The sequence below is a fragment of the Drechmeria coniospora genome, chromosome 03 (genome assembly GCF_001625195.1).
Source record: "Drechmeria coniospora strain ARSEF 6962 chromosome 03, whole genome shotgun sequence".
In the NCBI taxonomy this organism is placed as follows: Eukaryota; Fungi; Ascomycota; class Sordariomycetes; order Hypocreales; family Ophiocordycipitaceae; genus Drechmeria; species Drechmeria coniospora.
Window position 1 is genome coordinate 2,059,108 of NC_054391.1, and position 14,669 is coordinate 2,073,776.

Below are 14,669 nucleotides of genomic sequence, written 5' to 3' on the forward strand. Positions count from 1 at the left end.
AACAACGACGATTCTCGCCTTGTCCCGCTTTTCTGTCGCCCGGCCCGTCCGCAACACCATGTCGTGTCTCACCCCCCACACCTTCACAGCGGCGATGACTCCCCTCCCCTCCTCGTAACCTTTCTTCCTTCCTTGCTGCCCCCAAAAGTGATGGCCAACGCCAGCACCGTGCGACGGGGTCGCCTCCAGCTCTCCTTGCTCGCAACCGACAAGTCGTCATTGGGACTGCAACCCGCCTTCCCCTCTGCGCGTCTGTCGCTCGGCGCCAGGAGCGCCAACCTTTTGCCGGGATTCATGAATGGGCACAGAGTTGTAATGATCATGTATCATCCCGTCCGCCGCAGCATGCGGGGAGGATGAGCAGACAAGCCAAGGTTGTGAGCAAATTGGTCTGTCAACAATGGTCTGTCAACAACGGTCTGGTACTACCAAAATCGGGCTGAGGCCCTATGGTCATCTGGATCTTGCCACACGAGGGAGCGTCTGTCGCGTAATCTTGGAATCCCAGACTTGGGCATGTCCTCATCATGAAAACGACCAGGTACGGATGTGTTGGCCAATCACATCCAGTAATTGTGGCGCCTGAATCAACCATGACCATACTTTGGCCCTTGTGGTGACCTTTCAAGCCCATTTGCCAGCACTTGCACACTCCGGATACGTGTTCCTGCCCGTGCTGGATCATCTCAAGGAGAATAGAGGCAGTAGGGGTCCAATACATCCTCCGCTTAGTTCGTGGATGGCATTGACGGCTTCTCTCCTTGGAAGGCATCATGAAGCCGTTTATCGTCTCCTCAACCCTGTCGTGTCATGAAGCTGCGGAGACATTTCATCATGTACAGAATTGTGAGGTCGAACTTGGAAGCCGCGTAACATGGTCGATAAGTGCAGTGCCATCCCGGAACTTCAGCACAAGGTCGGAGGTCGGACGAGAGACCTAGGCCGCACGAGGTATCGGCAGACAGCTTGGACGACATGCTGCCATAAAGTGGGCACGGCCACAAGGATCATTAATGTGCAATCATGCAATTTTCAAAGCTTGCGGGCAAAAAAGAGGCATACATCTATGTGCAAATCGTCGACTTTTTACTTGAGCGATTGTTCCTGCTGAAGCGATGCACCACTCATGGAAAGGTAACAATATCAATACATCAGCAACGACGCCCAAAATACCAGCGACATGCAGGCAGGCTCTTGGAAGAAACAAACCATGAGCGCCATAGAGCGTGCCCGAGCGGATAATGTCCTGCTCCGCCTCGGAAGCCCCATATTCCATGGACCATGACGAATTGGCAAGGTGCAGATTCTCCACCTTGCCTGTGCAAATAGAGTCCTCTCGACGCCAAGCGTTTTTACTCATACAAGCTGTCATCAGTATCCACCGACTTGGTCGCATGCGGGTTCGTCACCCTGATGCCGCTCTCCAGCCTCTCGAGCGTCATGGTGTATCCCTTTTGTTGGCACCAACTGTGGACCATGCGCACAGCATTCTTAATCTCACGACCGTTGAGACTCCACAGGCTCAGCTGGTGGATATCACCATTATCGAGGACCCATGTCGCGGCCGGTCTGGTTTCGGCGTCATCGTCGTCGTCGTCGTCGTCGGCAACCGGATGCTTCCTCATCCCGGGAAGCCTGTCGAGGAACTTCCTCCAAACTGTCTCGCGAGCGTTCCGGTCGAGCGCGTGGAACAGCAGATGCAGGCTAACCCGGCTGCGGAAGGCGGTGTCGATGGTGTTGTAGAGGTTTGTCGTGAGAAAGATGATGCCGCGAAAGTACTCTAGCTCGCGCAGGAAGATGCTCACAAGCTCGTTCCTGTGGATGTCGTTGGGGTTGCGCTCGGCCATAAAGACGTCGGCTTCGTCGAGCAGGATGACGGCGTCCCACTCAGTCGCCATCTGAAAAACACGCTTAATGTTCGCGCACAGCGCCGCGGCGTTGAGGCCGAGGTCCTCGGCTTGCAGGTAGTACAGCGGCTTGTGCGCTTGGTCGGCCACGGCTTCGGCTGTGAGCGTCTTGCCCGTGCCCGGAGGCCCGGAGAGGAGGACGATGAGCCCCTGGCCCTTGCCGACGATGACATCGTCCATCGGGGCGGCAGGGTCGGCCGACAAGCCAGGCTGCGGCCGATCCCGTCCGGGTTTGTGGTTCTCGACAAAGGACAGAACGAGGTCCTTCTGCTGCGAGTCGTATACGAGGTGGGAGAAGGCGGTGTCATTCCACGCCATGGGCTCGATTTCTTCGACGTAGAACTCGACTGTAACCCAGGTCAGCAAATCATGCCAAGGCCGGTCAGCGGAGCAAGCACTCACCCCAGAGCTTATTCTTCAAGGCAAAGCCGCCGATGGTGCCGGACATGAACTGAAGGTCCTCCTCCCTCTGCATAATTTCCTTCTTGCTCTTTGCTATTTGGAACTCGCTGGGCCGATTTCCATCGAGCCTGCCCGCCAGGCGCCGCTCGCTTGAGCCGTCGAGGTTGCAAAGGCTAGAGAATGAGGACAAGCTGGACACCGAGTCCGAATCGGAGTAGGAGCCAAAGAGATACTCGTCGCACCACGAGGCCCGGGCCTCTTTCCTCTCCCGGCGGCCTTGAGCCAGGTGATGCTTGTTGTAGCCGAAGACGTCGATGAGGATGCGGCCTTGGACAAGGTGCTTGCTGACCTCCTTGCCGGCTGACTGGATGGCGATGCCGTTGTATGAGCAGTAACGTAGACCCTGGAGGTCCAGAACCTTTTTACCGCGTTGAATGAGGCGCTCGGTGACGTCGTCGCCGGACGGGTGGAAGGATATGGGGTGGTGCTGCAGTTCCTTGATGGGTTTGTTGCCCTCGTACTCGTCTATGACCAGCCGCGTGGCCCGCCAGACGAAACGCTGACCGTCGAATACCAAGGTCTTGATCCTGATTTGGAGAGAAAGGGCCTTTTCTTCACGGACGTACTCGGTTCCCTCCACCTTGGCGAGAAAATCGGCGTTCAGGCCATGGCTGTAGAGGGTACACCCCCGAGAGAAAAGGGCCCAGGCGGAGTGGAAGTCGACGAGGCCGCTGGCCTGCAGATGCTTCCACTTGGCTTGCAGGTCGGAAAAAATGCCATCCAAGATACGCAGAAACAGGGTGAGGTACGGCTTGAGGGGGGAGGAGGCGTTGGTGGACTGGTGCAGCTCGACAATGTCACCATGGCAAAACCAGAGTGACCGAAAGGGCTCATGGAAGGTCGCCGTCGAGTTTACGTCGAGGTGAACATTTTCCTTCTTCAGGATAGGCTGCAGGGCCGCGACCAAGCCGGCGTTTTGGATTTCAAGGCGGTGGTGCTTGAGCGGGAAGTGACCGGCGATGCAAGGCTTGTCGCGATCCTTGACCTTGTACACCTTGATGGCTACGCGATCTTGTACGCGGGCGGCCGTCCTGGAAAGCTGCTTGGGCGGGTAATCGACCCATTCGTAGTTTGCACATGATGAGTTGCGACCCTCATACATGGTCTTGACGGCGGCGTCGGTGCCGAAAGTTGGGTCCTTGCTGAACGTGCCGGCAGCGCCGTTGGCATCCTCGTCGTCACTGGCCGAGTCGAGATCGGATGCCTTCTTGGGGCCCGCATCGTCGCCGCGAAGGAATTTGCAGCGCCACTTCCAGACGAAGTCGGAGACTTGCTCGCGATGGATGTTGCGGAAGTCCATGGTCGTTTCTGTGTGTTGTCGTGTCTCTGGCTCCGGCTCTGCGATTGTGCTGGCGGTTCGAGGCAGGACCTGGTGAATTTATACTTGACAACATCTCCATCCGCAGAGGTCATACTTGAGGATCGAGGGTCGAAGACCCAATCAGGCTGAGGCAAGCCGAAACATTCTCAACGGTTCCTGCATGTTGGCTGCAGTAACGAAGGGGCCCACGATACCCGTCGCCTCATGACTCAACTTGCCGCTTGCCTGCCTGCGAGTGGAGGAGAAGCGGACTTGTGAATCATACTTTACCTACGATGGATACTAGTGCTGTCTGGCACCTACGAGTAGTCATCAGCACTCGCGGGCACCATCGATCTGTAGGAACGCCACCAAAGCATGGTGCCAGAACATGGCGAGAATGCCAAGTATCTCGCTCTAGGAGTTGCTAGAGCAATCTTGGCGAGGAAGTATCGTCATGTGGCTGCCATCTTCCGTGCACGTACCTACTGTCGATGTAAGAGTTATCGGTAGGTTCCTTGTCGATTCTTCGACTCTCCAGTGCCACGATCTATCCATCCAGCCAAGGTGCGTAACGGAGACCTTGCGCAGTACGGTGCAGCCTGCGCAACGGCTGGTCCTATTGGGAAGTGACTGCAGACCTGGTCCATCTACCGTACCGGACAATGACCGGGTAACACTTGCTCATCCGCAGACGTTGTTCTGGTCTTTTTGATCGTGCAAAGTCATCATAGTCCCAGGTGGTGAAAACTAAGTACAAGCAAGCGGTGATGTGAACATACAGAGCAGGCATATCCTTGCAGGACACGGCATTCAGGTGACAGTGGCACCCAAGCACTCTGCGGGAATGACTCCTCACCGCGTTGGCGGATACAAAGCTAAAAGTACAAGATCAGTCAAAATGCTCCGTTACCAGAGTAAGCATGTAATCGGTGTACGGAGGAATAAATACTTAAGTACTCCATCTTGATGGATGCCCAAGTATAGCACATGGATCATCATCTGTCTTGGTGCCTTGTCGAGAAGTGTGACAGGTAGGGTAGGCCTATTCTACTTGCTTGTAAATGTACTTTTGCTCACCCACTGTAAGTACATGCATGATCTAGCTCCTCCGTGCTGTGATATCTATCCACTTTGTGAGTCAAATCAGATGGACGACTACTCCTAGACATTCCAAGTTCTCCGTACTTGCACGGGAAATGAATGCTACAATGACACAGACGAAGCGATAAAAACATGCATAGCGACGCCCAAGACTTTCTGTGAGGCTCGGGCGCACGGCACTAGTGTGCACGTCGTTGTTCGTGCCTACCCAATCGGGGCCGTGCAGGCTCTGGCGCGGTTTCTGGATTGTACGAGTACTGTGCTGTAAGTAATTACCTATCAATACTACTGTACGGAGTATGGACATGCACTTGCTACTGCGAGGGCCTGCTTGTACTCTACATGAACACCCAAGTACATGTACACCTAGAGTACTACTTACTTGCTGTATGTAAGTAAGCACGTGTATTTGGGTTGGGTACTGCCATTGGCATAGATGTACAGTTTAAGTGTACTTAGTTGTAGGTGTATCCCTACCTAGGTACTGTAGGTACTGTATTTACTTACATGTGCGGAGTAATAATACAGCAACGCTCTTATGAGGAGTACCTACATGTACTTAATGTACGCATACTCTCGTCAGCCTACCGTACTTGTCCTCCGACTTGTGAAAGTACATGTACTTACCTGCCATCTCGCTCAACTTCGGAGCAATGGACAGAAAACGGAATCGCTTCCGTTTGTTCATCCGGGGATGGTGGGCAGATTCGGCATTCCCTGCTCCCATGATTCGATAATCCTTCGTCGGATGGGGTGCACGGTGGAGATGCACCTGGTCAACGGACACGACGAGACCTACGGAGTACAACTGTAACTACGGAGTACTTAATACCTACAGTACAAGTACTTGGAGCTGCTGGGCATAGTCCGGCGGTCACAACTACAGTACAGCTAGCTAGTGGATGTACTTGCAGGCAAGTACGGAGTACAAGTACTATACATGCAAGTACACTGACTGGAAAGCAACAACATTGTACATCTACGGAGTACTACATGCATTTAACAGGTGCAATTAGAAGTTCGCTCAAGTACAGTAAGTTACCAACTACGCAGTACAGCATATCATGATCCCGCCAGCGATTTGTACAAGTCAAGGTCCTCGTCGATAACGCCTGGCGCCTCCCCTGACCCGACGAGACATGACACTAACGTGCAACCGGAATGGCCTGGCGGGGTGGCGCCGTTGCGGCCGGCGCACGATCCGAACTTGGCGGCCCGATGGGCGAAACACTGCACAGAGAGTGCAAGTATTGAGTGTCCTTGCTCCATATCCCAATCAAGTGCTTCCTACTTACAGTAAGTACAAGTAGTTGTACTTACTTTGCATTCACCCCATGTACATGCTTGTACTCGCCACATGTAAGTAGACTTATACGAGTCCCTGTGCGGAGTAGGATAATTACATTACTTGTAAGTAAAGTGTACTCCGTACTGTACTCGATTTACTTACCTAGGTACTTACCTAGGCTGGTACTTGGTACTTCGTACAAGCAGATCCATCGTCCACCACCAGTTCCTCCACCCACTCAACCACCATAGGTACCCACCACCAACCCATCCACAGGGTAATACTTGCTACAGTACTCCGTACAGTGCTTGCACCGTAATAATACTCCGTACACCTACTCCGTACTCCGTACTTGATAATATTAATACTCACCAATACTACTCCGTACACCACGAGCACTTGCTCCTTTCCTCCTCCCCTTTGCTCTCCCTTCGTCACTCGTTGAAAGCGCGCAATCCTCTGGTACGGGTTCGAGTTCGGTGTTTGGTTTACCCCATACGCATTGCCTTGCCTTGCCTTGCCTTGCCTTGCCTTGTACACATACATATACATCTACCTGGATTTTTCTCGTCTTCATCTTCTTTTTCCAAACCTTTCTCCCCCCTCCCCCGTCACCATGCGCGGTCGCATCATTGTCGCCCTCGCCCTCGCCGGCAGCTCGGTCTCGGCAGCCCCCTCGGCCGCCCCCGGCGACAGCTGCGAAAAGGGCCTGCGCATCTTGGTCGCCCGTGGCACCGGTGAAGACAAGGGCACCGGCCTCGCGGGCACCGTCGCCGACAGCGTCGCCAGCCAGATCCGGGGCTCGACCGTTGTTCCGATCGACTATCCGGCCACCCTGGTCGATCCATCCTACGACGAGTCGTTGAAGGCCGGTGCCGAGGCCCTGCAAAAGGCCGTCAACGAGCACGTCAAGGCCTGTCCCGACAGCAAGATTGTCATCATGGGCTACTCGCAGGTAAATAGCATTCTCCCATGACGCAGCGTCGGCGCGACGACACCTCTGCGGCCTATGCTGACCAGATCTGCACGGACAGGGTGCTCACATCACCGTCGACTCCATCTGCGGCGGCTCAGGAGAGCCCTTGAACAACATAACCGCTCTCCCTCAGAAGCTCGTCGAGGATCACGGTAAGACTATCCCAATACGCAACACGGCGTGACCGTCGAGGCAGCCGTAACGTCGTGTATTGTGTACTGACAAGCGTACAGTCGTCGCCGTCGTCCTCTTTGGCGACCCAACCCACATCGCCAACGTCACCTACGACAAGGGAACTAGCACCAACAACGGCGTACGCTCCCCCTCTCCTGACCTCGTCCCCGCCTCGCCCGGATCCCGAATACCGAATCCCCGTCGTCGTCTTGACCCCAACGCCCGCTGACGGGAACCTTGACAGATTTTCCCACGCGTCCGAGCAAGTGTTGAGCAGTGCAACGTCTATGCCGACCGCCTCGTCTCCTACTGCGACAAGGGTGACAGGTACTGTGACCATGGCGATGTCAAAGAGGTCCACAGCGAATATTTTGAAAAGTACGACAAGGAGATTGTCAAGTTTGTCGTCCAAAAGTACGACAGCTTCGCGAAGGCGTCAGCCACCTCGACGGCGACGGCAACGGCCGCCACCAGCTCCGCCACCATCAGCCCCGCCACCAGCTCCGCCACCCACACCAACGCGACCACGGTCACGGGTGCCAGTGCCACGCCCACCAAGCCGGTCGCAGGTGCTGCGGCGGGACTTACCCTTGGTCACGCCCTTTACCTGGCTCTGCCGATGATGATGATGGCTTCCTTCCAAATCTTGTAAAGCATTTATGGAGACGCAACATGTATTTCTATCTACATTCTCATCGTCAAGAGTAGGCGATACGTATGTGATGTGGACAACATCACATACGTACACATATACTCGTCTGCATATGGATTGGATTCGCTGCCGCTGTATTCTGCTTCCCTTCACCCGCCATCGCCGTCATTCCATACTTCTTCAACGGGTCTCCAGCACCGTCCTGTCGTTCGCGCGGAGCTGGTCAGCGCATTGTGGATCCTTGTGTCGTGTTTTCTTGCCGTTGTTGAGGAACAGATGCTTGGGGAGTCAAGGAGTGGTGGCATTCTTTGGGCATCCGTCGTTCCATGCGGCATCTCTGTGAGGAGCCCACGATTCTAGTCATCGCAGCATGCTCAAACAAGGCATTCAAGGAAGAGCCAACCGTTTCTCCCCATCCTTCTGCCTGAGCCTCTTGCTCCTGAAGGTAAACACCAAAGGCTTTCTGACCCGTGCCGACGGAGATGGTCAATCGGTTATTGTTGCGTGTTCGACCTTTGTTTAGCTTGGTCAAACTACGACGTGCTTGAAGGTACCAGCACAGTATTAGTTCCCTGTTGGTACCGTGTGCTACGAGCCTTCAGGTCTGTAGGAGGGCCAACACGCCTGCAATGACGCACTAAACATGCGAGCAGCTGTATAGGCCCTGACTGGCACCCGCAAGCGGTCCACGTCACACGCATCATCCGTCTTGCATTCAACAGAACCTCCTTCGCTCCCAACATAATCCCATCATCATTCACGAAAACACATCTAGCAACCCAAGCCAGCTCACGGGGATTTTCGAATGCGCCACCGCAGCCTTGTGCCTGATAATCCGTGCCGGCATTTATCACGAGCTGCGACTGTCGGTTCGTCCTTGGGCATCTTGCACGAGCGGTCGATTCGGTTCGGTCCCTCCTTTCGCGGTATCCTCCCTACAGCTCATATCCATTATCGTGCAACTTTCCGACAACCGCAGTTTGATATCCATTCGTCGTTTGGAATACACATACTCCCAGCGTGGATAGCTCTCTCGCAAGCACATCCTCCTCCATCTGCAACGCTCGAGCGCTCCCCTTCTCTGATGAGGGCCTGACGACGGAAGGGTCCAATAGTCCAACATCAGCATCACACCTCGTCTCCTTTGATGCTCCCGCGTCTCGCACGTCGAGACTCCGTCAGCATTAGCACCAGCACGCAGTATTAACACAGATTTCGCTCCCGTCCCAGCCTAGGTGCTCGGAGAGAGCTTCCTATCTCCTTCTACCAACGACCAGATCGGACAGCCGTGCTCTCTCCAGCGCTCTCCACCTGCACATCCTGGCCGCACCTCATGGGTGGTTCGGCTTTTAGCTCGGGCAGTCATCCTCTCAGCACCCCTCGCATGCCAAAGCCTGTGTACGAGAAGGTCAAGGCTAGTTGCCACGAGAGGCTGAAGGAACTCTACGACTGCGTTGCGACACCTGTTCACGGCCCAGCCAAGGACGATTTCGGTGATGTCGATATTATGCTGGCTCGACCAAAACATGACGACCAGACGCTCCTCCGAAGCTTGGAAGTGATCGGCAACGCTCTTGGCGCCGTGCAAAGCTTGCTCAGCGAAACGAGCTTTTCAAACTACGCACTACCTTGGCCGGCATCGATCTCGGATCCTGCCGACGGTGCCACCACCGAGGAAAGGCATGTCCAGGTCGATGTCCGCATTTTCGGCACCCTTGACGAGATGAACTGGATGCTCTTCAAACACGCCCATGGTGATGTATGGAACATCTTGGGCTCCACCATCAGACCCTACGGTCTGACGATAGACGAAACCGCCCTCTGGCTGCGTGTGCCCGAGATTGAAAAGAAAAACAGGAAGCTGGCCAAGGTATTCCTCACTTCGGAACCGGACGATGTCATCGAGTTCCTCGGACTTCCCACCGGCGAGTGCTGGAATCAGCCATTCGATAGTCTCGAGGCAATGTACGAGTATGTCTCTTGCTGTCGCATGATGTGGGTGCCGCCTCCCTCTCTAAACGGAGACGTTGGCAGGGGCGGTGGAGCTGAGGCGGGCGCCGAAGATCGAAAGATACGAACATCCAACGACCGCAGACGCATGAAGGGGAGGCCAGCATTCCGGAAATGGTTTGACGATTTCCACGTGCAGTGTCGAAAAGAGGGACGGTTCGCAGAGCAGAAGACAACGAGAGAGGCCATCACGAAGGAGGCGCTGACGAGGTTCAACGCCGAGGCCGAATTCAATCATCGCCGCGATGCTTTTGTACAGCAAACTGTTCCAGTATCTAATCACATCATGGTTCTTGAGGAGGCACCCGCCCTGGGTTAGTTACAAGCTATTTTTCATAGACAAAGCTGCCGCTGTTTGGTCTAGATAGCAAACATTATCAGGAACTATTATCAGGAACTATTATCGAACATGACTGAGTCCCACACTCTGACCCTTGCACTGCCTCCCCTCCTCCTTCCTTGTACTTTAGCCCTGACAGATGCCCGAAATATCATGGCCCTCGACGATATCCAGTGGTACACTATTCAGTCAGGGCACGATAGGAAATGTTCCTGGAGGAGCTTCCTGGCAGAAGGGGCGTCGGTAATCTATCGACGAGGATTTACACCAAGACAACGCCAGCAGATTATGCTTTAGATTAGAAATCCAGGCTCCAGGCAACTGATTTGCTAATACATATGTGTGTCGGAATGTGGACAAGCCATCTACTGGAGAAAGAACTCGGCACGCATATGCTTGATAGTGTAGCATGCATATTGGAATCATCAGAACAGGCAGTGGTATTCGGACTCAGAAGTTGTATTGGGCAGAGATGGAAGTAACTCAACTATTGCGCACTCGACACCAGCCAACGGAAACTCAGGTTAATTTGGATGAGAATGGACCTCCCAAATCTTAACGCGACGAATTTGCGACATACTATTGTAGGAAATGTAAGAGAATCAGAGGGATATGTTCTGGAACAAGCCCATCGGGTGATCGATTCCGAAAATGCACAAACCCCCCTCGACCCATCTTGTATTGGTCCTGCCATAGCAAGGCAATGAGGGACATCGTTCTCGAGGATGTCTAGCCTGCAAGTTTCGATTTGAGGGGGTTCGGGGGCGTGAATTGGTTCAGTATTTTTTATAAAATCATTGATTTGTTTTGTCAACAGCCGACAAGTCGAAGTCGCTCGGGCAGGGGGTTGAGCGACATCGCCACCAGTGTCTGGACATCCTGGTGTCGAACTGAACAAAGTTCGATCTCGCAAAGGGTACGAAGTAGAGAATCGGCAAGATTAATCCGCTGTCGATCTGTTGACGGTCGGAATAGAACACAAATCAAAAACCGTTTATGGCGCCGATAAACTGTTGTTTTCGCAGCATCGAGCTTGATCCCTGATCGGAGTGCAACGCTTTGTGTATTATATCGATCATTATTATGTTAATAATTACCCGAAGCAAGCCTGTTCGTCACATATGAGTATTTGCTCGTCGTGACCGTTCCTCGCAGATTTATCGTGACTAGCCTTGGAAGTTGTGGCACACGGGTGAGATGCACCTGTCCAGATGCTCTTCTTGTCAGCTCAAATGCCAGTTTGGATAGCATCACCTCGAAGAAATTCCAAGTACCAGCCATAGTTGAATCTCCCATAGCATAGTGGCGGACGTTTGAAAACTCCTCAACACTCAGTAACGCTGTGGCGGTGCCAGAGACTCGGCTTTGAAAGCAACAAGTGATAACAACCAAAATCTTGACTCAAGAGATTAGAGCAATATTCAAGGAACTTTCAACATTCAAGTAGAAGAAAACTTTCAGCAAAGAAGGCGGGGGGTTACCTGCTCGCGAATGACTGGCTGCCCGGGACGCGAAGCAAACGGACCAACCGCCGACCCCATGTCCCTTGCCTCCGTAATCAACGCGTCACCCACAAAGATAAAACAATGTGGGCGTAAAATTTTGCTTCCTAGAGTACTCTTCTTTGAATATCTTCATAGGTATTTGACGTTCTGCCGTTTCACTGATCCGTCAGGGGTTCGCTCTCAACACCGCTCTCGCCAAGAAACAATACTCATCACTTCGCATACAATGGACACATCGATGAGTGAATAACTGTATAAAATACGGTGCCATCTCGGATAGATATGTAAACTTCATTCACTGACACCGCCCACCATGAGACCTACGCCTCCTGTCGGCGGCCTCGCTGATATAGGTGCCGGATGTGATTCTCGATAGAGATGCCGGCTCCACCATGCAGTCACAGACGTACAGTTGCTCACATATGGCTTTGGATGAATTGCGTGGCCCTGTTTTGCCATGAAACGGCAACAACTATAAAAGGGGCCCTCAACTCTCCGCTATTCGCCTGTTTCCTTCGCCTGTCGACACACGCATGAGCTTCTTCTCTGGAGATCGATCCTGCTTCGAGGTTGTTCATTACTTTCAGTACTGCTGTTTTATGCAAGATTTCAACATGGATGGAAAACAGCCACGTCACATTGATGGCCTTGTTGGTGACGACGAGAGGGTTTTGCAGTGTCCTTCTGACGTAAGTACAGAATGCCTCACCCTGTCGGTGTTTGGTTCCTCATGCTCCGGCAGTTGCGGAAACCCATGTTCACAGACAATACAGGATGCGAGCATGATAGTCTACAAAGCCAAATCGCAACTAGTTGGCTCCCTTGACACTGGAAACCCTTCTGCAATCCGCGCAGATCATATTATCGACAATCTTGATTCCTTCTTCGATGACTCGGATTCCGATACCAACATCTACAACCTTTCAGGTTCCGTCAGTACTCACTCGACAGCCACGTTTGACCTTTTTCTTTTTCAGTTTGTAACGTCTGTTATACAGGAAAACTATCGCCCTAAAGTCATGCCTGAATACAACTACGATCACACTTTCGATTATAGGTAGGAATCAGCACCAGGCCCCGTCGGCTGGCTATTCGTGAACTAATGGCGTCGTTCAGCACCATGGAAGTTCTCCGTTGTGATGGAGGCAGTTTTCACGTGAGAATACAGCTGCTTTTGCAGTTCCGATTTTTTCGCCGCCTCCTGTCGTTGCCACGGCCTGTCGATGGATGGAATATCCCAGGCGTACGTCGTTCGGTATTCGCCGTGCTTGTCGCCTCCATGGCTTCTGTCGATGGCCTCGCCGGCACGGAGCCGACAATTAACCTTCCTCGGCTGGTATCTGCACTTCAGCTCGCCATCCAGTGGGGACTTTCAATCGTCATTACGAAACTGCGGTTCACCATATGGCGTTACATCCAGCACCGAATCCTTCGTTACCACCCGTTCGGTGTGAGAAAGAATGCCGTCGACGGTGAAGCCGTCATGGATGAAAGTTACTTCATATTTCGCTCCCAAGAGCTCTACCGCGCTTGGAAGCTTGTCTTTGGCTGTCCCTTTACCGAAAATGTTCTGGCTGCGTTTGAGTTGCCACTTCTGGTCTCTCTCGTCGTGCCAAAAGAACTATGGGTAGGAATATTGACAGGCCTTGACAAAGATTTCGTCTATTCTGTCGAAACGATCGACAATGAACGGCATTCATACATGACCTCGGAAGAATCATTCACTGCCGTCTCCCAGCAGTACATGCTGAGTCTGGATTTCTGGGAGTGTGGCTACTTTCGAGAACAGCCACTACTGCCTATCTGCAGAAGCATCGGCATTAGACCTCCCTCCTTCTATCGGGGTTATCCGGTCTCGCTCAAGCATCTCCCGGGAGACAAGAACGAGCGTTATCCGCTGAATTCGAAGGTCTGGGAAGTGGATGCTCGCACTATTGCTGACGACGACGCAAACCAGCTGGCTCACGGTCGGTTTTGCACGGTCCCTAGTCACTGGCCAAGTGTAGGTTACGCTTTGGCGAGAAAGTGACAATTTCGTGTGCGCTCCCCACAGGCTTTTGATTGAGCATGCTGTTGGAAGCACATTGGCCTGAAAATCAGAGGCGTAATATTCGGGCAAAGGAGCATCTGACACGGAGCAATTGTTGAATATCTCGCGTCGTTACAACACCATACAAGTACATTGGCCGAGCTTTCGCGGTTGCATGCTCGCTATTCCTCTAGCTTCCTTGGTCACACAGGTTAGTTTGGATGATTCTATAACGTTCGGTAACCTAAAAAAACGTTTTGAAGTTTGTCCCAAGCCAAAATCGACATGAAATAGTGTTCCATATGGGCTGGGCCAAAGTTGAATCGGCACATTCTTCTTGAATTGCCGTGTAGACCAGTCGTTGGCGTCGGTAACCTTGATGATGAATTCTCACGGGTAGATGAAATGCCAAGAAAGGAGTCATGAGAAACGTTGGCGACGTACAAATGTATGTTGGTGATTATTGAGGTAACCAGCATCAGCTGAGAATAGCATAAAGATCGAGGCCATATCACAACAAGGATTGTTCATACTCATCAGAGAGCTTATTTTCCTCCTGTAGCTTCACCGGAACATGGGCACTGGTACTTGTATTTTCTTTGCGACATTCGTACTGGCCGATGTTGATATCTGGTGAGACGGGTTGCAAGATGTGCAAAGGATATTCGATGCAAATGCAGCGGGTTAGAGCGGGACCGTGTGGAGGGCTCGTCTAGAGGAGCCTGTCATTGTGCGTTGCTTATGTGTCAACTCTTGGACACTATAGTCTGGGCTTGCAGTGTGCTGTATCCTGATAGGCATCAACGTGCAACATCTACAGCCGAGCCGTTCGATACAAGGCCTTCCAAAGTGACGCAACGCCTTTGCAACACAATCATCGGCGTAGCAGAGATTTAAAAGCAAGCATGGAATGACAAGGTCG

General features: G+C 52.8%; 4 protein-coding genes across 4 annotated transcripts; 3 read left to right on the forward strand and 1 right to left on the reverse strand.

Moving 5' to 3' along the window:
* Positions 1 to 1,352: 1,352 nt before the first annotated feature.
* Positions 1,353 to 3,669, reverse strand: DCS_06433 (uncharacterized protein; the record flags this gene model as incomplete). Its single annotated transcript, XM_040803723.1, has 2 exons — positions 1,353 to 2,254; positions 2,310 to 3,669. 2 exons carry the CDS (start codon positions 3,667 to 3,669, stop codon positions 1,353 to 1,355), a joined length of 2,262 nt encoding a protein of 753 aa, XP_040653827.1.
* Positions 3,670 to 6,677: 3,008 nt separating this feature from the next.
* DCS_06434 (uncharacterized protein) lies at positions 6,678 to 7,863 on the forward strand (the record flags this gene model as incomplete). The annotated part of the gene is made up of 4 exons (XM_040803724.1): positions 6,678 to 7,016; positions 7,096 to 7,189; positions 7,271 to 7,350; positions 7,456 to 7,863. The coding sequence occupies 4 exons, from the start codon at positions 6,678 to 6,680 to the stop codon at positions 7,861 to 7,863; spliced, it is 921 nt and encodes a 306-aa protein (XP_040653828.1).
* Positions 7,864 to 9,196: 1,333 nt separating this feature from the next.
* On the forward strand, positions 9,197 to 10,192 carry DCS_06435 (uncharacterized protein; the record flags this gene model as incomplete). The annotated part of the gene is made up of 1 exon (XM_040803725.1): positions 9,197 to 10,192. The coding sequence occupies one exon, from the start codon at positions 9,197 to 9,199 to the stop codon at positions 10,190 to 10,192; it is 996 nt and encodes a 331-aa protein (XP_040653829.1).
* A 2,140-nt stretch (positions 10,193 to 12,332) lies between these two features.
* DCS_06436 (uncharacterized protein) lies at positions 12,333 to 13,747 on the forward strand (the record flags this gene model as incomplete). Its single annotated transcript, XM_040803726.1, has 4 exons — positions 12,333 to 12,407; positions 12,492 to 12,650; positions 12,717 to 12,775; positions 12,835 to 13,747. 4 exons carry the CDS (start codon positions 12,333 to 12,335, stop codon positions 13,745 to 13,747), a joined length of 1,206 nt encoding a protein of 401 aa, XP_040653830.1.
* Between the last annotated feature and the right edge of the window lie 922 nt (positions 13,748 to 14,669).